The sequence below is a fragment of the Notamacropus eugenii genome, chromosome 3 (genome assembly GCF_028372415.1).
Source record: "Notamacropus eugenii isolate mMacEug1 chromosome 3, mMacEug1.pri_v2, whole genome shotgun sequence".
In the NCBI taxonomy this organism is placed as follows: Eukaryota; Metazoa; Chordata; class Mammalia; order Diprotodontia; family Macropodidae; genus Notamacropus; species Notamacropus eugenii.
In genome coordinates, this window is record NC_092874.1 from 489,356,892 (window position 1) to 489,384,564 (window position 27,673).

The 27,673-nt window shown below is 47.7% G+C and overlaps 2 protein-coding genes across 3 annotated transcripts; one reads left to right on the plus strand and one right to left on the minus strand.

The window, feature by feature from the left end:
* Positions 1-4,624: 4,624 nt before the first annotated feature.
* On the minus strand, positions 4,625-10,738 carry TFPI2 (tissue factor pathway inhibitor 2). 2 transcript variants are annotated; one of them, XM_072599307.1, is made up of 5 exons: positions 10,477-10,738; positions 9,728-9,910; positions 7,809-7,988; positions 6,646-6,819; positions 4,625-6,034 (listed from the first exon to the last, which is right to left on the minus strand). In XM_072599307.1, exons 1-5 carry the CDS (start codon positions 10,550-10,552, stop codon positions 5,958-5,960), a joined length of 690 nt encoding a protein of 229 aa, XP_072455408.1. In that variant the 5' UTR covers positions 10,553-10,738; the 3' UTR covers positions 4,625-5,957. The 2 variants fall into 2 exon arrangements, with proteins under 2 accessions (XP_072455408.1, XP_072455407.1); XM_072599306.1 differs by having other exon boundaries at positions 6,640-6,819; positions 10,477-10,687.
* An 11,545-nt stretch (positions 10,739-22,283) lies between these two features.
* On the plus strand, positions 22,284-27,062 carry GNGT1 (G protein subunit gamma transducin 1). The gene is made up of 2 exons (XM_072599310.1): positions 22,284-22,472; positions 26,848-27,062. The coding sequence occupies exons 1-2, from the start codon at positions 22,377-22,379 to the stop codon at positions 26,974-26,976; spliced, it is 225 nt and encodes a 74-aa protein (XP_072455411.1). The 5' UTR covers positions 22,284-22,376; the 3' UTR covers positions 26,977-27,062.
* Positions 27,063-27,673: the final 611 nt, after the last annotated feature.

The window sequence follows — 27,673 nt, forward strand, 5'->3', positions numbered from 1 at the left end:
CAACTCAAAAAAACAGGTGGCCCACATCTGTCTTTTTCTTCAGTGTCTTTATCTTCATCTTCATGGTCACCATTGCTGGTGGTACCATTCTCCACCCTGTGATCCATGTGGCTCACTTTTACTCCTCCCTCTCCATAGCCCCTTGCTCTTCATGTCCAGTCTGTGTATTCCTCATGCATACTGGCTCAGGCATCTCCTTAGATGCATCCATTTCCACTGCCAACACATTTAAATTGGGTCCCTATAACCTCTCACCAAGACTGTATCAGCACCATGGTCAGAGACAGCAATGGGTTCTTAGAGCAGAGAAGGGAAGTGGTTAGCTCCATGTCACGTTGCCTTGCAGCTGTGGGTACGCAGAGGAATCCTGCTTCATGGAGATGAAAGGAACAGGGCTGAACGGACCTTTGTTGCTAGACTGGTCACTCTGTGGGACCCTTGGAGATAACAGGCACTGACTGTCCTGGGAGGCCTGGGTTCAAATCCTGCATCTAACGCTTATTGCCTTTGTGACCTTAGCTCTGGGCCTTTGTCTCCTCCTCTATAAAAAAAAGTAGGGGTTAGACTGGGGGGCCTCTGAGGGAGGGTCTTTCCAATTTAGATCTGCAAACCTATGGCTTCGTAGAGTCCGTTCCTTACAAAGAACCTTGGCTGCAAGCCTTGGCTTCAGCCTTGGCAGTCCGTTAGGCCATGACTGTACTACTTGGGCTCCTGATGCTTCTCTGGATATGAGGGTTTCTGGGCACCTTTTCTGATATACTGGCGGGCAGACAAAGAAGCCAGGTCTGTGGTGGTGTGGCTGCATCTCTGACATTGAGAGCCTTTGAGACACTGCTTGATGTGCCCCTGTTCACCCTGAGAGGCCTCTGCAGAACAAGCCTTGAAGTCCCATCATCTTTCCTGGTTTATCTGGTTCCACCTTTTTCACACCCCCTTGGTGGGGCTAGAGTTGTGTCTACAAAGCCTGCTCTGAGCAGTGGGTTATTTCTTCTCTGAAAATGTCCAGAGGTTCATCCTGGGTGGAGCAGAGGTCACCTACCTTCCAGTCTGAGCTCTTCCTGCTCACCTTTGTGCATTTCATACCCAGCAGGGCAGGGCCCAGAACTGTTCTCATATTCTGCTGGCTTACATTGTTCCCTCCACTTGCAATACCTTTCTCCCCTTGCAGCCTGACCAATCCCTGCCCTCCTTTCAGAGGCTCTGCTACTGTGGTCCCTGCCAGTCAGGAGTGATAAAGCTCCCCACTGTCTGATAAGATTACTCTCCTTGCCTCTCTCCTGGTGCTTGGGTAGCCTACACTGAGTCAGGCGCACGCACGTGTGTGTGTGTGTGTGTGTGTGTGTGTGTGTGTGTGTGTGTGTGCGTGTGAGTGTAAGGCTCTTCTTTACTAGAATAAACTCCATGAATTCAAGGAAAAGAAGGATGGAGAAGTGGATATACTGCTGGACTTGGAGAGCCCTGGGTTAGTATCCCACCTCATCTGTGAAGTGGAGTGAAGGAATTTAAAATACTCCCTTATGGGATCCAATAAGACTATGCCTTGTGAGCCTTTGGTTGCTTCACAAGGTTGTGGAAATGTCCCCAAAGTGCAGCAACCTGTTGCAGGAAAAGGGTTACTGGGGCTCTTCTCTTTTCCCTGAAAGTCCGTGGGATTTGTGAATGAATGAATGAATGAATGATGGCTTGGGCTACTTGAGGACATTCAGGACTTGAGATGAAGCAACATCTCTTGATTCTGTCTTTCCTGGACAAGGCAGTGGAGGTAGGCTGAGTCATTTCCATGACTCTTGCATGTGATCTCACCCAGATCTTTGGACATCCACTCTCCTGGAGAGCCAAATATTTCCAAATGTGTGTCCTGGGATGGGTGACCTGCCTGTTCTACTGCATCCCAGCCCTACTGATTGCTGTTTTCCAGACTCATCAGTCCATCCATCTTGTGCCTTCCGTCCGTCTGCAGAATCCTAGCTTCTCTTCTCTTATCCCTTGTAGATCTCCAATTCCCTCCTTTCAGGCTCAGCTCAGGGGTCATCTCCTCTATGGAGCCTCCCCTTGTGCGCTCACGCGCGCGTGAGTACACACACACACACACACACACACACACACACACACTGGTTCCAGTGAAGTGCCCTGTAGATGCAGGAATGGGCTTACCAACAGGCTTCTCTGCTACATCATGGCCAAAGTGACTTGTTCTGCTCTCACAGAGTGCCTTGAGTGACTGTGGGCAAATCCTTGGCCCTCTCTGGCCCTCAGTTTTGTCCTCAATGGTCTCTCAGGCAGTTTCCAGCTCTGGAGATAGGACACTATGGTCTTCAAGGGACACAGAAAGGACCCATTTTGTCACTACAGACAACTTGAAAAACAAATGCATGTCATGAACAATCGCGGCTTCTTGTGCCATCCTCTCCTTTGTGTCTTTTTATGTTTATATCTGTTGCTGACTGATGAACTCATAACAAAAAGAAAATTCAAAAAACAAGCCAATGAGCCTTTGGCATGTAATGTTTGCCTCGTGACAGCTCATGTGGCTCTGGGAAGGGCCTGGATTCTATGGGGCAAGTAGAGAGGGTCCTGAAGCCCCCCCATCTTCTACCTGCTAGAATCAGGCATCCTGCTCTGGCTCCCTCCTCTCCCTCTGGTGGATCCCAAGGCTTCAGGGACCCTCCACTCACCTGGAGGCACCAGAGGAAGGCTGTCTGAGGAAGCATCCATCAGGAGTAGATGAAGTCAGAGGATCAGAGATACAGAGGCCTCAGAAGGCAGGAGAATGAAGGAAGATCTGAGGTCCACCTGCTCTCCCTTACCTGGGCTCCATGCATGGCCAGGAGACATTGAACACCTGCCCCAGGAACCAGGGCCTTCATTTACTTTCTCCCATCCTTGCCAAGGGAGGGCAAAGGCATCTGAGGATAAGGCTCACCAAAGTTAACATTTTAGACAGAAGACCTTAGCCCGGAAGTACAGACCAGCACAAGGCTTAGATTAAGGCACTAAGCTCAGCCAAGAGAAGAGGGAGGTTGGGAAGGGGGAGGACGAAGCTCTTTTTCTGGTCACATCACCCTCCTGGTCCCTCTCCTAATCCTGGTCTCCTCCTCCACTCCCCTTCCCCCCACCCCAGAGGCACTTCAGGGTTGATAAAATTGCAGGAAGCAAACAGACTTTCTTCTTGCTCTGGGTGACATGAGCAGGGGATGGTTTGCAAGTAGAACTGGCCACTTTTTCCTACATTGTGCCTGATTACAACAGGTCAGGGCTTGAGCTTCTGCCATTCAGAATCAGCAGTTACATGAGAATTCAAGGGGACCCAGGTCTGGTCCCAGGGCTGACCCAGGGACTCACCAGGATCTTTCACAGTTTAACCAGGCAGAAAAGCATCATTGGCCAGACCTGTGGTACCTACTGGTTTCCTTCCACAGTCTGCTTTCCTCCCAGGCTGTCAGGGGTAGGGGGTGGGGTGGAACCCCCAGACTTCCCTGAGATTCTGTCTGGCTCCTGGAGTGTTGAGGGTGGGGGGAGGGGTGGCAAGAAGGATGTCTGGAGCTGATTCAGCAAATCCCTGAAAAAATCCACTGAAGGTCATTCCCCAATTGATAAATGGTCAAAGGATATGAACAGGCAATTTTCAGAGGAAGAGGTTAAGGCTATCTATAATCATATGAAAAAATGCTCTAAATCACTATTGGTTAGAGAGATGCAAATCAAAACAACTCTGAGGTACCACATCACACCTATAAGATTGGCAAACATGACAGAACAAGAAAATGATAAATGCTGGAGAGGATGTGGGAAAGTTGGAACACTAATTCATTGTTGGTGGAGCTGCGAGCGCATCCAACCATTCTGGAGAGCAATTTGGAACTATGCCCAAAGGGCTACAAAAATGTGCATACCCTTTGACCCAGCAATATCGCTACTAGGACTATATCCCCAAGAGATCATAAAAATGGGAAAGGGTCCCACATGTACAAAAATATTTATAGCAGCACTCTATGTAGTTGCCAAAAACTGGAAGTCAAGGGGATGTCCATCAATTGGGGAATGGCTGAATAAATTATGGTATATGAATGTAATGGAGTACTATTGTGCCATAAGAAATGATGAACAAGAAGACTTCAGAGAGGCCTGGAAGGACTTATATGACCTGATGCTGAGTGAAAGGAGCAGAACCAGGAGAACTTTATGCACAGCAACAACCACAGTGTGCGAGAGTTTTTTCTGGTAGACTTAGATTTTTGTAATAACACAAGAACTTCTTACCAAAAAAAAAAAAAAAATCCCAATGGAGGATCTCAAGGCAAAATGCCTGCCACACTCAGAGAAAGAAATATGGAAGTCACTCACATATTGTAGCAGATCATGTTTGTGTATGTGTATGTGTTTGTGTATCATGTTCTGATTTGTTATATGATTTCTTTCATTTATCTTAGTCTGACTACATAGCATGACTATAGTGAAAATATACTCAATAGGAAAGTATATGTAGAATCTATACAGAATTGTATGCAGTCGTGGGGAGGGAGGGGGGAGTGGGGGGTAGGTGGGGGGGATAAAATCACAATTGTATGGCAGTGATTGTTAAACATTACAAAATAAAAAAAAAATCCACTGAAGAAGGAAACGGTTTCATTAAAATCAACGTTTTATTAGGAACTTGGTGACACTGAGGATACGTGTTAAATTCAAGGGTGATTCTTGGTAGAAAGAAAATGAACATCACAGGTAGTAGCACTAAGGTGTAGACAATGTAACCCTCAGAGGAGGGGCTCCTAAAGCTGACAAGAGAATGACTGACAAGCACAGAACTGTTGGGGGTTTTTTTGTTCTGGGACAACGACACAGAAAGGTGAGCAGCCTGTTCTGGAGGGATCCAAAGCCCTCCCATCCCTCAGGGACCATATCTGGATGGGGCCCATGGACATGACCCCTGCCCTGTTGGGCTTCTGGAATAAGGGGCTGAAGAGGAAAAGTCTCCTGGTCAAGGCTGGGTAGGGGCACTGACCCCCAGGGCAAATGGCAGAGAGCTGCTATTACATCAAGGCCCAGGCAGGCAGCCCCTAAGAAGGGCTCACTTGGCCATTTCTCCTCCTTCCCCTTCTCGTTTTCAGAACTGGCTACTTGTTTCCCAGGGGAACATCTGACACTGGATTCTCTAACTGCAGAAAGGTAAGCGTTCTCATCTTTCCTGCCCTAAAAAAGCCCAACTTTGAACATTTTCTCTAACACTTAGAGAGTCCTCCTTAGAAGAAACATATTTCAAGGCTGCTTCATGTGACCACAGCAGGGGCTCCCAAAGGTAACCAGCCATGCCTGGTGGACACTGTACTTGGTGCTAGGCACTTGAGAGGCAGCTGGTTACTGGGAGGAGGACTTAGATGCCAGGGTTGTCACAACTTTGTCCCCTCAGTCATGCTTCAGCCATTCTACACCAGCTGGGCCAGAGGGCTTCATCTGAGTCTCACAACGGTCAGATTCACAGAGCTGCCCAGATTTGAGGATCCTCGTTCAGCCTGTGATTTTCTTTTTTCTACCCTCAGAAATCCACTTCTTGAAAACATAGAGTCTGACTCTCCTCATGCTAGAAGACCCTTATCAGACCATATCTGCCTCCAAGAGCCCAGTGACTCGATGTTCCCAATCAGCCCCTGCCAAAATGAGCAGAAGAGAATATAATACTATTATTATATACTATACATTATATTATATAGTATATACAGTGAATATGCCCTACAGGGCTTAGTCAAGGAATAAACCAATGAGCAGCAGATCCTTTGCAAAGAGCTGCCAGTAATAGAACAACACACAAAAAGACACCACCATCTTCTGAACCCCATGAATGAGAGCAGCTGTGCCAATCTCATCTCTCCCATTTTTCTGTGTGTTGCCACATGAGTGCCAATCCTTCCAAGGTTAGTGTCCAGGAAGGGGGTTGATGCAGTTCCAGCCCGGGGGCTGGATCAAGGGAGCTTCTGGTATACCCTCATCTTCTTGGCAAAGCTGAGTCTGGGCAGCTTCCTTAGCTTTTTCTTCAGGGCTGAGAGAAACAAGGAACAGAGATGAGAGATCTAGCCTAGAAGGGAGACTAGCCCCCTGAGTTTCCAGTCCACACATCCTCACTTTCAGTGATCTTTGGCTGATTGGTCCCATTTTGGTTCTAGCCTGGGAATCTCAAAGCATCAGGAAGGCTTCTCCTGAAGCGGTGTTATGTAGTCCTAGTCCTTGACTGCCTGGATGGCATTTATAATTGGATTCACAGTCTTTGGGCTAAGAAACACACGTGGGTATGGTGCGGCCAAATAGGCTGGGAGCAGGACTGTAAGCCCCTCCCCCATCTGTGTGGTTCTAGTTTACATACACACACACACACAGGCACAAGCACATGCACACACATACGCACACACATGCGCACACACACATGAACACTGGGTTTGCATAGCAAATATGGAGGAAGGAGCCTTGTGTCTGGCCTCATTAGATGCCCTCAGACAGTCTGAAACCAGTGGCTTTGCTTGGCAAAGGGGCTGGGGATCCTGCAGCCAGCCTGGGGAGCCAGGCAATGCCAGGACAAGAAGGGGCCTTAATGGGCAGAATCTATCCTAGGGTAGGGCTGGTTCTTTTTGTTCCAATACTGATCGTCACCTGTACCTTTCTTTACACAGACGTGGGCACAGTCCCTCAGGGAGACAAAGTTGTTTTCATTGCCTCCACAGCCGGTGTAGGTGAAAGGCTCGCAGAGCTTCTTTTTCCAGTTAAAATAGTACCGGGTCACATTTGCTGAACAAGACCCCTCATCCAGCTGGCTATAGCAGAAAGGGGGCCCTTTTGGAAAGAAAGGAAAGTTGAGTTAGAAGTTTCTTGACACAGAGTTGAGTCAGCTGAGACCCAAAGGGTGACAACAATCCAGAACCTTGAGGTGTGATTTGAAGCTATGAAATTCAGGGATGAAAGGTCTGCTGCGGCAGAACCCTAGGGGAAAGAAGCAAAGGCCATTAAAGGAACCCTCTCCATGCAGGTGACCTCACTTATCTGGTCCTCTCTAACCACACTTCTGATAGCCAAGAATATGGGCAAGCGCCACCTCAGCAGTCCCAGTAAAGTTTGCTGCAGCTGTACTCAAAAAGGAGCCAAGAGATCTCAGGACCTCTTAGCTGGGAGGAGGGATTTCAGAGATCATCTGGTCCAATCCACATCTGACATGACAACAAGCCATTCTTGGATACTCTGCAGTGATGGGAGAGTCACTACCTTCCAAGGCAATCCATCTCTTAATGCTAGGGAGTTTTCCCTAGACCCCACACTCTTCACCCTCCTGTCTGCCTCCTATGGACATTCTCTAGCTCAACACTGCCTTTCAGAAAGCATGCTGAGGCCAGCCAGAACAGAAATTCTCCGGGGTTTTGCTTGGACAATCAGGGACATCTATGATTATTATCAGCAATTGGTGAGGAGGCATTGAATAATGAACTTCTGATTTCACCAAGGCTTTTGCCCTTACTGAAGGGAAGAGGCCAGGATTCTCCACTGCTCCTTTCTTTGATGACCTCCCTGAGGCTAAATTCGCAGTGAAACTACTCTGCAAGGGCTAAATCTAAAGTCCTTTTCACCTCCCTCCACAGGAGGACTTGAGTGAAGAGGGCGAGGGTGACTCTGTTGAGTCTCCTCAGATCCTGGCATCCATGAGTGAAAATGGCCTCCACTTAATGGTCATGCTCAACTGGGATGGGGTCATGGCAAGGAAATGTCCTGGATAATGATGTCTGAATGATACCTGAGGCATTTCAAGTGCATCGATCAAGAGAGTGCCTTACTTTTCACAGGAGCACAGAAGTTCTTGCAGGTGGCTGCATCTGGGAATCGGTTGCGATTGCCATAATTGCCACTGGATACAAGCTTCTCACAGGCCATGGAGCTGAGATTGAAGAAATACTGCTCCAGGTGCTCCCTAAGCTTTGCTCCACCCACTTCCAGCCTGCATATTTTGGGAACTCCTAGGAGAAGAAGGACATTTAAGCATCATTAGCCAGTGGGGATAACTGAATATTCCTCTAGCCACCATCTCATTTGATGCTCACAAGAAATCTGTAAGGTTGGTACTTTTATTACACCCATTTTCTAGGTGAGGAAACAGGCTTAGTGTCAGTCAGTGTATAGGCGCCGAGTAAGCAATGACTGCATCTATGTGTGCATGCCCACGGCACTGTGCTAAATGTTGGTATTAGAAAAGAACAGAGAGAATTCCTACCTTCAAGGAGACAATTCTAATGGGGAGAGAACAGGCTAATAAATAGGTACATACAAGCCAGACAGGCAGAGTAACTGGGAGATGGTCTCAGAGGGAAAGGATTGGGCATGTGGAAAGGGTTCAAAATGGACTTTGGGTTGGAAGAGAGGCTTTTTTGCTGCAGTTGGGATTAGATCTGAATTTGGAAGGAAGTCAGGGAAGCCAGAAGGTGGAGGTGGGGTGGGAGGAGAGGGGAAGACATTGAAAATGACCAGAGTTGGAAAATGTCATGAAAACCTAGGGGAGAGAGAAGGTCTAGTGGGGGAGGGGGTGCCAAGATAAAGTGACGGATTTGCCTAGGGTCACACAGCCAGGCAATGACTGAGGTGAGACTCGCCCCACAGAATGCAGGGCACCATGGCCTGCAAAGGGTAGTCCTGAGGTCCTAATTCAAAGGCACATGGAAACCCATAGCCAGACTTAGGCGGCCCAGCCTCAGACTGGCCTCTACATTCACTACCCATTGACTATTGAAAGACGTTGGCCACTGTGTTCTGTTTCTTTATGAACATAGATGGGGACTCTGCCAAGTAAGTCAGTCCTTGTTGCCCCCTTCCCTGGGACCCTTCCCTTGTGGCAGGGACCACAAGAGTCATACTCTCTGGGAGGAGGGAGGGGAATGTTCAATTTATCGGAAATAATCAGTATTTTTAAATCCTGGTCCATAGCTACCAGAATTAAACTTAGGCATTCAGTTAACAAAAGCTGCTAGTGCAAGCCATGTGGAGTTGACTGTGACTCATACGGCAAAGGGATTTTATCTAAGAGCAAAGAAATCGCCAGGAATCCTGGCGCTGATCAAATCTGGGAGCAGCCCCTTTTCATCCATCCGTTACATGCCTAGGGTGGGACGAAGGGAGGTGGAGCTGAGGTCTGGCGCTCCTACCTCACCTCTGAGGCTGCTCAGAATCGTGGGCTTCCCATCGGCCTCAATTCTACCAGCTGCCACCTCCTACAAGCAGCTCTCCTGACTCCCTCCCTTCACCAGCGTCGTGCCCTCCCTCCCACTCAGTGCTTAGTGTTGGGGCCTTTCCCCCAAGCGCCTTGCTGGCAGGGACTCTTTTACACCATTCTTTTTTTTTTTTTTTTTAAACTGCCTGGCTGAATGAATGATGAACTAATTGAATGAAAGAATGAGCCATCTAGGAATGAGGTCTGAGAACCGAGGGGACAAAATCACGGGTTATGGGAATGGATACTGGGGAGAGGGGTGCTAAACAAGACTGGGGGCAGGGAGGTGCTAGACAGGTTGGGGAGCTGGGGGCTCAGAGCTAACACTGGGAAGCCAGGGAGCCGCGAGGAGACCCGCAGGAGGAGAAGAGGGAGGTGGAGGTGTTAGCAAGGACGGGGGGGAGGGGGAGGCTGGTGGCGGGGCGCTGGGAGCTCACAGCTAACGCCGGGCAGTGGAGCGAGGAGGGTCAAGCAGAGGGCGGGAAGTGGGCTTACTCGGAATCCATCCACACGCCTGCTCACAGTCCTCCGACGTCTCGAAGTTGTTGTCGTTCCCCTCGCAGCCCCCGAAGAAGAAGGGGCGGCAGCTCTGCAGGTGGCGGTCGTAATAGAAGCTGGGGAGGCGGGCTCGGCATGGCCCATCGTCTGGGGGCAGCAGGCAGCGCGCCGGGGGGACGTCTACGGACAGAGGAAAAAGAGAGTCGTGAGAGGACGCGACCAGAGAACACCGAGGGGAGGCAGAGGCCGAGGACCGGGGGCAATGAAACAAGAGAGGAGGGGAAAGAAAGAGGAGAGGGGGAAAGTAGGGAGAGGAGCAGAGCCCAGGGCTGGGGCGGGGGCCCCTGGGGGGTGCAAGGGGCCAGGGAGCGTGAGGGAACTGAGACCGGAGGACTAGGAGAGCTAGAGAAAGGGGCCGGGGAGGAAAGAGGAAGGAGGAGTAGGGGAGAGAGAGAAGAATTGGGAGGGGGGGAGATGGAGAGACAAGAGACAGGGAAGAGCTGGGAGAGAGGAAGACGGGTTTGTGGGGGAGGGGATAGGATGGGAGAGGTGGAGGAAGGGAGGCCAGTGGGGGGGGGGGGGGGGGAATGTATGAAAAGAATGAGAGGATTCCGAGGAGAGGAGTGGGGTGTGTGTGTGGGGGTGTGGGGTGGGGGACGGCTGAGGAGGACAAAAAGGGCGAGACTGGACGGACAGGCGCTCTGCACAGCGACCCTTCCCTCTCCCGGTGGCCCTCTAGCCCTCACCTCTGGACTCTGGCAGAGGCTCCCCCAGCGCCGGCCGAGGGAGCAGAGCGGACCACAGCAGCAGGAGCGTCAGCATGGTGAAGGGACTACGTTCAGGTCAGGGTCCGAGACGAGGGGATGGGGTTTAGGCGGCGGACGGACTGACAAACTGTAGGACAGAAGGCTCCTGGGTCTCAGCCTGGGCGCCCGCGAGTGCTGGCCGGGCCGGGAGGGGGTTCCCGATTTATTTAGGGGAGTGATCGTCCCTTGTTCTGGGCCCAGCCCCGGGGCGGAGCGGAGTCGGACTAGAGCGGGGATGGGCGGGGGCGCGGGGGCGGTTCTCAGTCAGCAAACTTGAACTTGGCGCCAACAGCCAGCGTAAGGGAGCGAGGAACGAAAGGGCTGGCCTGGGTCCCGTTCGCCTCCTGCGCATCCCCTGCTCCCCAAGCAAGGCGGGGAGGAAGAGGGAGAGGGCAAGGCCACGGGGCTAGGGTGAGGGAACTGAGAAACGGTGTGTATGGGAGGGCGGGGAAGGTTTGGGGGGGTGGAGGAGGCTCTCTCTCTCACATCGGAGCACATCTCAGGGAACTAAGACTTCTGGGATCAGTCAGTCAACTAGCGTTTTATCAATCACCTACTATATGCCAGGCACGGTGCCAGGTGCTGTAGGTAGGAAGAAAGACAAAAGCAGTTTCTGTTCTCCAGGATCATTTCACCTAAAACCCCTGAATTCGTGGCTAGCGTGGTTCTGTGCCAGTCACTCTCGGTTCCCGACACCGTCCGATGAGTGGCCCTCTAGTTTCTGGTACCTACACCCGAGTGAGGGCAACTGTCCCAGGAAGAGCCAAACTCCTTAACCAGCTCACTTGCAAACTTCTGGGAAGTCCCGAGAAGAACTGAAAGCACCTTCCAGGTGCCCGGGAATCTGGAGGCTGTACCTGCTTGGCTCGTACCAGCAGCCTCCTTGTCACTGGCTTCGAAATGGCAGCAGAGGGGGACTATACCCCAATGACTTCTGGGAATCGGGGATAGGCTATTAGCACATACTTGGGAACTCCTTCGAGGACAGGGGGCTGTGTAATATAATGGGTAGTGAATTTGACCCTAACCCTAAATGACTGGTTACCTGGTTGGTCATTAACTGCCCCAGTGACCTTGGGTTAAACTCATCTCCTTCTCTAGACCTCAGTGTTCTCCTCGAAAAAATGGATTGTGGGGTGGACTCTACGGCCCCTAAGTGGTCCACTAACTCTTAAGATGCTCTGGTCCCAGACAAGTTGGGGAAAAAGCAGCTGGAGGGAGAAGACCTTTGAGGACAGGAAAACCTACACATGGAGCTTCAAATAACTTTGTTCATTTCCCTGAATTTTATTAAGATGATATTTATCAGTGTGACTGTCTAAGGGGCAGACAATGTTAACTAGCTGCCCCCCTTCTCCCTCAACACTGCTCGATTGCCCCGGGGTCCTTTTCCCTTCTGCCCTGTTCCTGGTGTCTCAGGGATGCGATAACATTCAGTGCCCTTCAAAGTCTTTTCTGAAAATGTGTGAAATACTCTAAGTATCTTAAATACCCTAAGTATAGTTGTTTATCCTCATGGCACGTTCACTCTGGGGCATCACTCTGGCCCCAGTAATCTTTAGTCTCATGACTTGTCCTTCCCCATTCATTCTCATTTCTCCTCCTTTCTTGTGTGCAATCCAAACAACTAGTCACCAATAGTCACCTTAAGAAAGTAGCTACTGCTTCCATCAGACAAGGGCTAGGAAGTGGTCCTAGGAGCAACTCTCAAATTTCCTCTCAAGTTACCTCATCAAACATGGCCACACAGCATCCTGAGCCATCATGGCAGACCTTAGTTGGAATGATAGTCCACTATAACACTGAGCTCACAGGAGGAGATAAGGAAGTGGAAAGAAATAGATCCTTAGCCATGTACTGAGCATCTGAGGATGGACTGGAAGGGTCGGGGGAAGATGCGACAAGAACACAGATAACTGAGTGAGAGGTTTGGGTTAATAAGCAAAAATGTACAGCACAAAAGCATCCATGCCTTTCAATGGCAAGATGACTGGCAAGTAGCATGGGGTTGCCTCACCGGAAGGAGAAGGTAAAGATTGCTTTCACAGTTCTGACTGTAACTATTGGAGAATTTTCCCCATGCAAATCAGAGCTGCTTGAGCTATCACGTTTCCAGGAGCTGGGTGAGAGCCATGCAAATTGAGAGGATTTAGCTGAGTTGGAAATTGTGTGCCAACATGGGGCTTCTTGATATGGTACTTCCTAGTTGAGTCAGTGAATCCTTGAATAATGAGGGTCTCCATTAGTGACTCCCTCCTTGTCTCTACCTTTCCAAAGCTGAAAGGGCTGCAATTAAAAGTGTAAATAGATTTGCAGAATCATAGAACTTCAGAGAAGTGTGACACACCTGAATTCCCTCTATACCATGTTTCAACACTGAGATTCAGCAGATCGATATTTGAGATAATGTCGGCCCATTCTCTGCGAACAATTTTATAGCATTTACGTTTGACTTTTTAGTAGGGTTTTTTGGTGTGATTTTTGTTTGCTCTTACCATTTACATTTGTGTAATTATGTTGTAATTATCTACATCTGTCCATGTAGATCTTTCCAGGCCAACACACACACACGCACACACGCACACATGCACACACACAAACTTCTTATAGCATACTAATATTCCATTACATTCATGTAGCATAATTTGTTTAGCCATTCTCTAATCTGTGTTAATCTACTTTTTTCCAATTCTTTGCTATCACAAAACATGCTGCTCTAAATGCTGGCATATAAGAGAACTTTATTCGTATCAATGGCTTACTTGGGGCGTAAGTCCCAACAGCAAAGTCTTTGGTTTAGAGGGTATGGAAATTGTCGTCACTTTACTCACATATTCCAAATTGCTTTCCAAAATACTTATTCCATTTCACAGCTCAACCACCAATGCGTTAGTGTATGTATCATTTCATAATCCTTCCACCATTAACTATTCCTATCTTTTGTCATCTTTGCTGATTTGCAGGGCATGAGGTAAAACCTTGGGTTGTTTTGATGTGCATTTCTATTATTATTAGTGATTTAAATTAGAGCAGTCTTTCCTGTGGTTGTGAATACTTTGCAATTCTTTTCAGAACTGTTTGTTCATATTCTGTGACCAGGGATGATTGTTAGTCACATACACATATATGTATATGCACACACAAATATAGTTTATGTATCTTGGATACCAAATCTTTATCAGAGATATTTGATACAAAGAATTTTTTTCTGATTCCAATACTTTTCTTCTTATCCTAGGTGTATTAATTTTGTCTGTATAGAAGCTTTTCAGTTTATCTTTTTAAATTGTCTCTATCCCTTGTTTTGTTAAAAAAAATTCTCTATCACTATGAGAGGCACACAATCTGCTTTGCTTCCAATTTTTTAATAAGATGCTTTTAAAATTGAAGGTGTCTATTTATAATGCATTATGAAATATGGTGTAAGATGTCAGTCCAAGTCTAATTTCTACCAGACTGTTTTCCAATTTTCCCAGTAGTTTTTATCAAATTTCAATTTCCTCCCTAGAAGATTTATGTTTTCCACTTTATTGAACACTGGGTTATTAAGTTCCATTGTTTCTGATTCTCCTTCTTCTAGTCTGTTACAGTGATCTATCCCTCTGTTCTTTAGCCAAGGCAGATGGTTTTGATGACTGATGATTTATAATATGATTTGAGGTCTGGGAATGCTATTCTTTCTCTTGACATTCTAGATATTTTGTTTTCTTTTCCAAATGAATTCTGCTATTATTTTATTAAGTTGTACAAAGTATCCTCATTGGAAATTTGATTAGTATAACATTAAAAGTATAAATGAACTTTGATAGTATTATCATTTTTATTATATTGGCATGACCTAGTCATGAGCACTGAATATTACTCCGTTTACGTAAGCTGTTCTTTATTTCTTTAAGGAACACGTTGTAATAAGTTTTTGTGTGCTGTGGTAAATCGACCCCCATATATTTTTATGCATTGTGGAGTTCTTTAGACTGGAATCTCTCCTTCTATTTTTGTTTCTTGTGTTTTGTAATTGTTAAATAGAAATGCAGTTGATTTTTAAGGGCTTGTTTTGGAGCCTGCAACTTTGCTGAAGCTCTTAATTGTCTTCATATCTTTGCTGATTCCCTAAGATTTTCCAAGTATACCATCATATCATCAGCAAATACAGATAGTTTGAACTCTTCTTTGCCTATCTTTATGACTTTAATCCCTTCCTATTGTTTTACTGTTATTTCTAACATTTCCAGAATATATTAAATAATTTTGGGGAAAATGAACATTCTGACTTTACTCCTGTATTTATTGGAAAGACTTTTGAATTATAGTTTTGAAAGGTTACACATACATCTCTTCATTGTTTAGTACAATATGTTTATTTGCTCTTTTTTACCTTTTCATGCTTCTTTTAACTCATGTGCTTGTATGTCAGATTTTCTACCCAGATCTGGTCCCTTCATCAGGGATTGATTGCAAGTCTAGGAAGGAATGCTTGAAAGTATTCTATTTCATTAAAGGTCCACCCCCTTCCCCAAGTAGTATTGTACTCAGTCTTGAAGAGTAAAATTTATTCTTGGTTGTGAGCCTAGATTTTTTGCCTTCTAAAATATCATATTCCAAGCTAAGTCTTGCAGACCCTGGCTGTGGCTACTTGGTACTTGAATTCTTTTTTTTCCTTTCTGACTGCTTTGCAGTATTTTTCTTTCCTCTTGACCTGAGAGTTCAGGGTGTTGTTTTCTTGGACAAGGTTTTGTACATTGTTCTAAACTGGTAACTCTCCTTTCATGTCTTTTATGTCCATAGCTCTCATCCCTTTCACCATTTTTCATACCCCTCTCATCTAGTTTTTATAATCATTTTTAGTTCTATTTAAAAACTCTTGGCTCTTCCAAGAATTTTGGTTGGACTTGTATCCAAGCTGCATTTTTACTTGAGACTTTGCTTGTAGATAATTTTAAGTTATTCTTTGCTTCTGAGTTGGCTTTTTGAGTTGCCCTGTGGCCATAACATTTCTTTATAGCAGGATTCTGAGGGTGCATGTTTGCTCTTTCTTTCAGCCTTCTTTTCTCTGGACTTTGTTGGCAGTGAGCTCGCACACTTCTGGGCTGGATGTCTGGCTGGAGATAATGTCCTCTTGGTTGGGCCTACAAGCTCTCAAGGCTCCCAAAGGGATGTGACCTGGGGCCAATGGACTTCCTGCTCTCCTTGCCTGATATCTTCGAGTTCCTGACCCAGGATTGTGTCAGTCGGCCTGTTCATTGGGAGTTTCCGGTAGAGCGTTGCTGGACTCGGCCACTAGAAGGCTCTCTCTGCAAGTTCAGAGCAGCTTCAGGCTGGCTGCCCTTTGGTGGGGAGCTCCTGTCCTGGTTATTCCATGGCAGCTTCAGTCTGGGCTGGGGGCTAGTACTGAGCCTCTGTTCGGCTCTTGAGGTCAGAGCCACGCAGCATCTGTTTGCACCTTAGAGTGCTCCCCACTCAGCACACAGCTGGGCCACCCTGGGTACAGGGCCCTTCCTCAGTCCAACCTGAGTCTGTTCTGGGACTGAGGAGTGTGGAACAGAGGCTCTTCCTGCCCACTGTGCCAGCCCAGGCATCCCCGGGATCTCTCCCCATTCTGCTGCCCAGGTTCGGTCCTCCTTCAGTGCTGGGTGGTGTAATGTTCTGTGTGTGGCCAGACCTCATTCTCGTGTCCTCAGACCTCTGACTTGGTCGGTGTCCAGTAGCCAGTTCAAGCTCCCAAGTGATTCAATGAAATGTTTTGGGTTGGATTTCCGGATCAGCATCCAGTCCTATGCTCTTTCTACATCTTCGCAGAAGGAGTGTGTGAGGGGAGTGAGGCTCTACTCTGTTATGTTATTCCACTAGTTTGATCTGGCGCCTCTTGCACAGAATCCTGCTGGCCAGTCCTGCCACACAGCAGCCCCTGTGCCTTCACCTCTTCTCTGTCCAGGCTTTCCACCCTTCAAAACCTTGGCACATTAGCTGACTGTTCAGCCAAGTTCTGACCTCCCCCAATCTTTTCACCTCTAATTCCTGGCCAAGACTCAACCCTGGGGGAGGCCCCTGGGTCCCCCCCCCCCCACTTCTCTTCTGCTTCTTCATTAGTGAAGAAAGAACAGCCTTGCCCCCTGGACCTATTACAAATGCACATTTACATTACTGAACCTCAACTAGGCCTCATTGCTGCAGAAAAGTCCTCTCCTTCTTCCCTGATTGAATGTCTACCCCATCTGTTCCAAACTAGACTTGGAGTCAGGAAGACCTGAGTTCAAATCCAGCCTCAAGACACTAGCTGTGTGACCCAGGGCAATTCACAGTCAGCCTCTGTCTGCCTTAGTTTTCTGAACTGTAAAATAGGTATGATCACTTCCCAGAGCTGCCCTGAGGATCGAAGAAGGAGCTCTTTATAAATTTCAGCTATTGTTACTATTATAGTTACTTCACTCTAACCCTCAGCTCTCAAAAGAGAGTTCACCTCAAACTTTGTCAAGAAAAAGGAGGCTGTCCATCATCCTCTTTTCACCTATTTCCCCCTCAAATTCCTCAGTATCAGCCCTCCCCAGTTTCCCCCACTTTGATTTCAGAATCCCAGAGGAAGAGTTGACGTCTTTCTTGGTCAGAGCCATTCCTCTCCTCGTACCCTTGACCCTGCCTGCTGCTGCCTCTGCTGGCAGTGTTGCTCTTTAATCATCCTGTCTCTCTCATCTTCAAATTCTTTTTATACTATTCCTTTCCTGATACCTTCAAACATGCCCAGGTCTCCTCGTCCTTAAGAAACATCCCTTGGACTTGCCACCCCCGCAGCATGTCACGTAGCCTCCCTTTCACATCCCAATCCCTACGCAAAAAGCTCTCTACTTTCTCTGTCTCTTCTTGGTCTTTCATTCACTTCTCAAGCCTTTGCAATATGTGTCCTAACCCAACTACTGACTGAAATAGTGCTTTCTAAGATGACCAACAGTTTCCTTTTATGAAGGCTCATTTTATTAATTTGTTTATTATTAAAATAAAGTTTTGTTGATATTATTTGATTTTTTACATCACAAAGATTTATCTCAGTATACCGTCTTCATTCCCTCTCAAGTCATCCTCTATAACAATTTTTTAAAGAAAAAAAACAAAAAAGAGGAAGAAGAGACCCCCCCCCAAATCAGTACAACCAATCAATACATTAAAAACACATGCTATGTGAGCTGTTCTTCATTCTCCAAGAGGACCAATGATTTTGAGGGGTGATGTATCGACTTGAGAGTGAATTGGATTTAAGATGGGAAGAAGATCTGCAAAATTGTCTGTTTCACTCTCTCCTCCAGAGTCATCAAAGTCCAGTGGCAAGAAAAAAGTCAGGACTGGACATGGCCCAGGATGTCATGGGTGACCTTTGCCTTTCTAAATTAAGGTCATTTCCCAGTCCTGAGTTTGTCTGAGGCAACATCCATTCAATGACTAAGGGTTAGGTAAGAATTGCGACAGAAGATGGTGAAATTTGCCATCACAAAATATCATTCTGGGAGTGGACGCCCCTCATAGTTTTTGGCCAGAACAAAAATCAATTGCTATTTCCACTCATGCTGGGTCATTGAAACCCAAACAACGTGCAAGAGAGGCTTGAGCTAGGGGCGACTGTCAGCCATTCAATGAAAGCCAAAGTGGTTTGAGGTTAAAGCGTAGCATATTCAGTGCACTTCTGAGTTGGACCTGCCACCAGCACAGGGTGAACAATGTCTTCTCATGACTCTTCTTTCAGATCAGGCTCATTCTTCCTCATTTTGCAAATTTGCTCTTGGTTGTTTTATCTTTCCACTTCCAGTGTTGTTGTCACTGTGTAGACTGTCCTCTTGGCTCTGCTCCCTTCCCTCTGCATTAGCTTATGCAGAACTTTCCAGCCTTCTCTATATTCATCACACGTTACTTCGTATAACATATATTCCATTACACTCATACACCACAGTTTATTTAGCCATTCCCTAAACGATGGGCATCTATTTTGCTTCTGATTCTTTACAACCACAAAAGAGTTCTGCTATAAAAATTTTGGCATAAATGGGGGCTTTCTTTTTATTGATGACTTCCTTGGGGACTTAACCCTAATAGTGGAATATTTGAATCAAAGGGTACAAACATTTTAACTGCTATATTTCCATATTTAAAAATTACTTTACAAAGTGGTTGTACTGATTCTCAGCTCCACTAACAATGTACTAGTGTGCTTATCTTGCCACAACCTCTCTAACCTTGATTATTCCTATCTTTTGTCATCTTTACCAATTTGTAGGGTATAAGGTGAAACTTCAGACTTGTTTTCATTTGCATTTCTCTATTATTAGGGATTTGGAACACTATTTCCTCTGGTTATTAGTACTTTCTAATTCTTTTGAAAATGATTTGTTTATGTCCTTTGAACACTTATGAATTAGAGGATGACTTTTGGTTTCACATGCATATGTATAACAACTAACATACATACACATAAAATGTAGCATATTATATATGCATATATGTGTATGCATATGTATACACATATACACATATACATGTATAAACATATGTATATTATATATATGTAATATACATACATACAGAAATTTACCTAGGCAAGAAGACCCTATTTGACTAGGAAAACTGGAAAATATTCTGATAGAAATTAAGCTCAGACTAACACTTTCTATCTCACTCCACAATTCATTCTAGGTGGATATGGGACCTTAATATTAAATATCAGACTATAAAGAGAAAAGAAGCAGGGAATGTTTTTTGCCTCTTTGTATTCCCAGGACTTAGGAACAAGCATTTATCAAACACCTATGCTATGCTAGTTACTTTAAAATACTATCTCATTTAATCCTCACGACAACCCTGGGAAGCTGTTATTATTCCAATTTAAGTTGAGGAAACTGATACAGACAGAGGTGAAGTGGCTTGCCCAGGCTTACACAGTTGATAAATGTCTGAGGCTAGATTTGAACTTAGGTCCTCCTGACTCCAGAGCCAGCTCTAGTCGCTGATCCCTCAACTGTCTCTTAGCAGCATTTGTCACCTAATAAGCACTTAGTGAATGTTGGTTAGCTTGACTTCTCCATCTTCATGCTATCTCTCCCACAGCACCAATGAGCAAGACTAAGAAGCACCTACTGTGTTCCAGGAACTTTTCTTGGTACTGGGTCCATGAGGAAAAAGTCGGTCTTTGTCCACAAGGAGTGTGCAGTCTCAGGGGAGAGACAACATATGTGCTTATTATACTATGCAGAATATATTCACATTACATATAAAATCCTTTCAGGATTATTTGGCATTAACAGCTAAAGTTGTTACAAAGGGCTGCAAGTGGTGCTTGCAGTGACATCCTGCATCATGTGATCAGAGAACAGGAAGTGGGTGCAGGAGATGCTGGGGTGAGCCAATTGACTCGAAGTTCTAGTGAGGATTGTCCTAGGCTCTTTTTCCTTTGTTGAATTTTTTTTTCCACTGAGGAATTTCTAAACTGCTTGGTGGGGAAGGCTGGGGCATTGTGTAGGTTGTCCCATGGAATATTTGAACCTGAGGTCTCCGGGACTTGTGAAGGGAAAACAAAGCCTGAAGGAGGCAACATTTACATCCTGTTATTGAGTGCTGACAAGAAGGCCATGGTACAGAAAGTAGAGTGAAGTCTGGAGGAGAGTGAGACCTGGAAGGCCTAGTTGTTGTTGTTCAGTCACTTCAGTTGTGCCCAACTCTTTGTGACTTCGTTGGGGTTTTCTTGGAAGATACTGGAATAGTTTGCCATTTCCTTCTCTAGCTCATTGTACAAATGAGGAAACTGAGGCAAACAGGGTTACACAACTAGTAAGTGTCTGAAGTTGAATTTAAACTCAGGTCCTCCTGATCCCAGGTCTGGTGAATGGAGGATGGAGTAGAGTGGGGAGAGACTTGGGACAGGGAGACCCATCAGTAGCTATTGCAATATTCTAGATGGGAGGGGATGATGGCCTGGATCAGAGCAGGGGCAGGGTCAGAGGAGAGAAGGAGGCATATAGGAGAAATGCTTCAAAGGTGAGAAGTTGCAGAGGTGAAATAAACCAGAAATGTTGTGGAGGTGAAATCAGCAAGAGATGCTGCAGAGGTGAAATCAACAGGTCTTGGCAATAAATTGTATATGGGAGGTGAGAATGAGAAATCAAAGATGGCACTTTGGTTGCAAACTTGGGTGACTGGGAAGAAGGTGGTATTCTTGATAGAAACAGGGAAATTAGGAAGAGACTAGGGTTTGGGGGGAGGTGGAAATCATTCACTTTTGGACCTGTTGAGTTTAAGATGTCTACAAGACATCCAGTTCAAGATGTCTGGAAGGCAGTTGGAGATTTGAGACTGGTGGTCAGCAGAGAGGTTAGAGCTGAATAAGAAGACCTGTGAATCAGTACAGAGATAATTAAATCCTTGGGAGCTGATGAGATCCTTGAGAGAAGTATGGAGGGAGAAAAGAAGAGGGGCTAGGGTAGAGCCTTTAGGGACCCACACTGCTATTGGGTAAGAACTGGGGGGAAGAGCCAGCAAAGGGAACTGAGGAACTATTGCACAGGAAGGAGGAGAACCAGGACAGCCCTGTCTCAAAAACCTAGAGAAAAGAGTTTCAAGGAGGAGAGAGGGATTATTGGCGGGGTCACAGGCTGCTGAGGTCAGATGGTCAGGTAAAGATTAAGAAAAGGCAACGTAGGAAGATGCAGCATGGGGTGGGGTGGGGGCACCCATCAATTTTTTTATCCTTGGTTAGAAACTTAGGAATATTTAGGGAGGAGATCCCCTTGTTTTGTTCTCCTTGCCAAGAAACTGAAATAGGTCAATTTGAAACAGGAAGCAACTCGAGGAAGGATTGCCAGGGAAACTCTCTACCCCTTTTGCACCCAGGTGGACTCCAGGTGGAGCAGAGCTAGGTGGAAGGAGGGAGGGGGTGTCACTGGCCTCCTCCAGTCCTCTCTGGCTCAGTGATGCCTGGGGCTCAATTCTCAGCTAACGGTCTGGAGGGCCCTTTGCCCTCTCTCCAGGATTTGATGACAGGCATCCTCCTTCCTCTTACAGTTCACAGTGACCTCTTCCATCTTCAGTCCACCAGTGCAAGGTCAGGGGCAGGCTCTGGGGGGTTTAAAGTATGCCTGGTAAAAGCCACCTACCATTTAACCCTAGTAGGGCAGGACTCTGAGTCCCTTGCTCTGTGGTTTGACCCCCTGGTTGGAGGAGAGCCTACAGGAATCAGGCCTGGATAAATCAACATGGCAGAACTTGTTGGCACATCTCTCCTCTTTCTCTCCCAGGCTCTGATCATTTTTTGGCAGATCATTTCCTGGAGCTACTTCCTCTCAGGATGTGGCTTGGTCCCTGCTGGGCAATATATGCTCCTCCTTGGCTGTGTTTTTATTCCAGGGCTCTTGGCTCTAGTCCAGACTTCAGAATGACTCTCACCTCTTCTTGGGGCCCCTGTAATACTGGATTAATCACATCAGCACTTTAATGGATTAGTGCTCAGTTTCCCCAATGACCTCAAAAAGGAGGAGAAAGCATGTGAAGCATCCTACAAATACTTAAAGAAAATACAATTTCGCTTAGAAGGAAAACCACAGTGGACTGTGGAGAGACCCCCTCTATCTTCAGTCCACATTGTAGACTCAGTGACCCCAGCCTCCCCGAGGGCTAAACCCTGAGCTTAATCACATTAGCAGAGCTTATGTCAAGGTCCTTTAAAACCCTGGGACTGGGCAGTCAAGCAGGAGAGGGGCAGGAGCCAGGCCTGACAAGTTGGTCAGGGAAGGGCAGACTCTGAAGCAGACCAAGCCCTTGGCAGAAGTGTAGAAGTCCGGCTCTGGTGGGAGGGTCAGCCCAGGGACAAGATGCCAGTGATCAATATCGAAGACCTGACAGAGAAGGACAAGCTGAAGATGGAAGTGGACCAGCTGAAGAAAGAGGTGACGCTAGAAAGGATGGTGGTAAGTGGCCACTTTGGGAAGGCCTGGGGCCAGGACAGGGGAGGTTCCTGGGGAGGTAGAGCCTGGCCAATTCAGACTTGAAAAGATATGACATTGGGGGAGACCATTGGTGGGAACAGGGAGGAGACTCCCAGGCCAGGCCAGCAGTGCCCTTTGCCCACATGGGTGCCTGACCCTGACCAGGCCCAGTCCCAGGAGGCTGTAAAGCTGCTCTCCTCTACAGGGAGCTGCTTGGTCAGAGATGTCAGAGTCAGAACAGAGGAATGCACTAGGGCCCCAGAGTGGAGGCTGGGTCTGAAGCCTTACCTTTATCACCCAAACAATGAGGTTGTCCCCAAATTCTTTATCTGTCTGCCAGGCTGCTGGGCCCAACAATCCCCACAAAAGAACAGATAAATGTTCTGAAATGCTCACAGTTGGACGGGGGGAAGTTGAGGTCTACTGCCACTCTCCTCCTCTCCCCACCTCAATCTTTTTGTCCTAACCTGCAAAATGGGCTCATCCCAGCCACTGACTGTAGTGAGGGGTCTTGGATAGCTGCCCTTAGCGCCCAATGGAGGTCTTCCTTACTCAGAGCCTGACTCTCTACCCACGATGCTTTACCTTGACCTTTGGACCTCATATGGCCTCTGAAAACACTGCAGTTGGAGCATTTCTCCCCAAACCCTCCACATCACAGGGATAGCATGGCTATACTGCATGCTGAGGGGCATCTTCATTGCCAGACACTCATCTGTCTTCCTGAAGGTTCCCTGCCCAAGTGGAGGATGGGAAGGTGAGGGAAGAGGAGGGATGGGAAGGAAGGAACCTTTGGTCCCATTCTGTTTGGGGGGGGTCCGTCTTGCTGTCCTTTGAGCTAGGGATGCACAAAGTGTCTGCCACCAGGCTTCCAGGCCTGAACTGCAGCACCAATCAATAACCATTGATGAGTGTCCAACTGGTGCTGGGGGTGCAAAGACAAAGGAGAAATAGTTCCTGGTCTCAAGCATTTACACCCTACAGGGAAGACACACACAGAGGGATCCAGGTGTTGGTACAAACTATCCATGGGGGAAGCTGTTAGCCCCCAAGAAGTGCCCTAGGGTTGGGAGCACTGGGGATGTCTGGAAGGAAGCCAGAAACTGGTTCCCTGGTCAGGGGGAGAGGTAAGGAGTGTCCAATGCAAGGTGATGAAGGGCTTAACAAGCCCAACGGAAGAGGCTTTTTTTTGCTCCCAGGGGTAGTAGGGAGTCATGGGAGGCGACTGAGCTGGGACTGGTGTGGTCAGACTTTGTCAGTTGTGGAAGATGCATGGGAGAACACAGAGGCTTCTGTCCTCCATCTTTTGAGTGTTGCTAGAACCCTGGGCCAGACATCTGGTCCGTACATCATATGCTTGTAGAGTCTCTCTCGTTGCCTATAGTTCTTATGGTTTGGTGTCTCTGTCTCCAGTGACTCAAGGAACAGACGTGCTTCACCAAACCTGGACTAAGAGCAGGTCAAGAACCCGGCCCAAAAGTCAGGTGGCTTGGGTTTGTTAGCCTGCCTTCGACCTCTGGCCCCGTAGGGAAGTAGGCCATTTCCCATCTTCTAGGTCATTGGAGAGGAAAAGTAGACTCTCTTTGGGTTCATTTCTGTTCAATTCAACTCCACAAACACTTGACAGACCAGGACCTCCTCCAGGGTGGGGTGGGGTCCACCTAGGCCCACTTCATACCCTTTCACTGCCTGTTCTCATCCCAGATCTCCTGTAAATCCTCCACTGGGGCCTCTTTCCAGTCTCTGTGAGTTAAACATTTTGTAAGTGCCTCCTCTGCACCAGGCAGTATACTAAGCACTAAGTTCTGGCCTTCTCTGGGGGTGCCAGTATCTGGCATAGTGTGTTCTCTCTCTCACCCACTGTGACAGTCCCTGGGTGACCCCCCCTTCTGGTCATGCTTGTTCTCTAGTGTCTCCCACATGAGAGGCTTCCTCAGTGACCCAAAGCTGGGCCTTGCTCCCTCTACCTGTCTGCCCATCCCCTCTTTGTCACCTTACGTATGCCCACTGTCATAGTGAGAAGGGACGGAATGCTTCTTTGGCAGTTTAGGCCAGCTCTCCCTAGGACCAGAAGCAGCGATGTGCCCTCCATCCTCTCTGCGAGTCGTGGTCCAGGGTTGAGGGCAGATAGGGATTTTTCTGTAGCAGGAGAGAGATAAAAGGCTGTGCCATCTAGAGACAATGAGACAAAGCTTCAAGGGCATCCACACACTGGAGCCCCTCAGCACTGCATGCCTGGACTGTGGCAGTCACTGCTGGCCTTCAGCCTGCTCACACCTCTCCCTGCTCTGGTCCACTCTCCACCTGCTGTCCAATGGATCCTCCTAAAGGATAGGTCTGCCCATGTCACCCTTACCCCACAAACTCCAGGGGCTCTCTAGCCCTCCAGGAGGAAATACAAAATACTCCACTTGGTGTCCAAAGCCCTTCTTAACCAGCCACTTCCTCCCTTTGCAGTCTGACACCTCACTCCCCTCCAAGTACTCTGTGCTCCAGTGGCCCTGGTCTCCTGGCTGTGTCCTGCCTCTGGTTGAAGCCCCACCCCCATTACAAAGACTCACAAAAGCAGCGGAGCCCAGTAGAATAGGGCCAAAGACTTTTTTCAGCCCCTTAGAGAAGGTCAGTCCCCCCTCCTTTCCCAGTCCCTCTATGGGCATAGACTGAGTTCACCCCAGCTCACCACCTTCCCATGATGAGGCACTGTAAGAGATGTGAGGAGAGAGCTGGAATTCAGTGATCTCCAGATACAAGCAGTTCATAGACAAGTCTCAAGGTTAAGAAATAGCCTAATGTTGAAGACCTTGCTGGCCACAAGCCACTGGAGGGGTGGGGGGGAGGAGGGACTGGGAGTGGGGGTGGGGGAGGAGGGGTGAGTCCTAGTGGCAGGGGATTGCCCAGGTTTATGCTCTGTGACTTCTAACACTGATGCTGCCAGGTCATCTGGAAAGACTGCCCTGGAGTGAGGCTGGGGTCGGCGACTCGATGCCCATGGGTCCCTGGGGTGTTAGGGTTACCACTGTACCTTGTACTTTATCCTGTTCTGAAGCCTCTGGGTGGGTGAGGACCCAATGCCATCTTGTCTCTTGTTCTGTACCTTCTAGCCCCACATCTGGAGGTCCCTGAGCTTATGGAACAAATACTTCTCTGGCCTTTCCTTCCCCTCTCCCTCCCAGAGGCAGAGGGTGAACCACTCAGGGAAGATAGCTGCAATAAACTGAGTGGGATTAGGAGTGGAATGCAGGTCCTTTGGATCAGTCATGTGGATTCCCTGTTCATAGCCCATACCACTTTCAGAGCCAGCTTGGACAAAGCAGTCATCCTTCCCTTCTCTCCCTTGTATTCTAGGGATTGATCATCAAGCAGAAAGGATACTCTGCTTTGTTAAGGGGAACACAGGACTCCTGGTTTGGGGGATGGACCTGGTTGTGAAGCAAGCTCCTTGTCCCCACTGCTCTCAAAGCCCCTGGTGCAGAAGGAGAGGGAAAAGCAGTAGTGTCTTCACATACCCTGGGAAGTCTGAGGCCTGGCCCCTCAGGGCTGGGCAGAGCTGCCACCCCCAGGCCCCTTCTCACAGCTACCACATCCCTCATTCGACCATTGCTCATGGCCCAAGATAGAGAGTCTTCATTGGGGCCCATGCAACTCCCCAAGGAAGGGCTCCTCCATTTTTGTCTTTGTCCCCATGGCATCTGGCACGTCATAGGCACTTGGGTTCTGTGGGCATTTAAGACCACCTCCCTTCTGAATGCTTCACAGCACTTCATTCATATCTTCCACATTATTCTCAAGACTGCTACTCACAGCAATGGACACAGACTGCTCTGCACACACAGAAATCACAACAGCCCCTCTGTGAGGCAGGTACTTTCCTGCTACCTTGGCTGCTCCCTGAGCTCAGCTCTCCCTCCTCATCCCCCACCCCTTATAATCTCTCAAGACTCAGGGGCTGCCTCCAAAGGATGCTTTTCCTAACCACCCAGTCATGACTGCATCCCTTTTCTCAGCTTATCTCATGGTTTTTTTGCCCCCAAGCCCAATGTCAGTCCCTAGAAGTTAAGGGTTGGTTTTATCTCTGTCTGCCAACCCAGTGCCTAGCAAGGCACCAAATTAATAGATACCCTGGAAGGGCGAGGACTGGACTTGGTCCCAGCAGGGCCCTCATCACTTAACATTAGGGAGAGCATCCAGGCTGAAGCCTCACAGAGGGTCCAAGACTCTAAGAAAGCTGGGGGAAGGAAGGGAAGATTTAGGAGCCAGCCATACTTCCAGTGTGGTCTGCCTTTGGGGATGTTCTGCACCTTAGACTAATGGCATCCATCTGTCAGCAGCTCTTCTCCCACTCTTTCTTTTTTCAAAGGTTTCAAAATGTTGTGAAGAGGTGAGAGACTACATCGAGGAGAGGTCTGGAGAGGACCCCCTTGTGAAGGGAATCCCCGAGGACAAAAACCCCTTCAAGGAACTCAAGGGAGGCTGCATCATTTCCTGAAAGTCCTGGTGCATCAAGGACTGTGGAACGACCAAGATGCTTTAAAATTAGTTTTAAATCCCTTTGTTCTAATGGACCAGAATGAAAGGATCCACTACCAAAACTCCAAGGCCTCCCATTGCCATTCCCATGGGAATTGGGGCAGACACCCCCACCCCCAAGAGGATGCCATTTGAAGCTCTGGAGGAGATGCAGACCCTTGGTGGCCAGCTGAGGGCTGCTATTCCCTACCTCCCCCACACACTCTCAGAATTCACTTTTAATAAAGATTGGAAACTGGTTCATTGAAGTGGCTGGTCTTTGTCTCTGTCTTTCTCAGGCTTGTCTTGGACTCAGTGAACATTGTGGGTTGTTTGGTGATCATCAGTATCTTTCATTAATACTTTCACTCTGGAATCCCCAAGGAGGACCCCCACTCTCCCCATGCCACCTCATCTAGTCTTCTCCTACATCTGAGGAATTCTCTCTCATTGTTGCAAAAACAATCCCCATGACCTCCCCAGGGATCTGGCATGAGCCCAGGTGCTGGTATCCAGCTAATGAGCAGTTTTCAGTTGACTTGTTTCTTATTCCACACTCAGACAATTCTGTCTAGCAAACCAATCACTGTGGGCTTCATCTGCCCCTCCATCAGTCTCAGCTCCTCCAGAGTTGGCTCCAGAGCCAGTCAGCTCTCAGTGCACTGTGGGCCATATTG

Coding starts and splice junctions, on each gene's coding strand:
- TFPI2 (XM_072599306.1), bottom strand. CDS start 10,552: ATGCTGACGCTCCTGCTGCTGTGGTCCGCTCTGCTCCCTCGGCCGGCG. Junction 9,911..10,476: donor GCCTCTGCCAGAGTCCAGAG/GTGAGGGCTAGA, acceptor CTCTGTCCGTAG/ACGTCCCCCCGGCGCGCTGC. Junction 6,820..7,808: donor CTTCTGTGCTCCTGTGAAAA/GTAAGGCACTCT, acceptor TCTTTCCAAAAG/GGCCCCCTTTCTGCTATAGC.
- GNGT1 (XM_072599310.1), top strand. CDS start 22,377: ATGCCAGTGATCAATATCGAAGACCTGACAGAGAAGGACAAGCTGAAG. Junction 22,473..26,847: donor TGACGCTAGAAAGGATGGTG/GTAAGTGGCCAC, acceptor CTTTTTTCAAAG/GTTTCAAAATGTTGTGAAGA.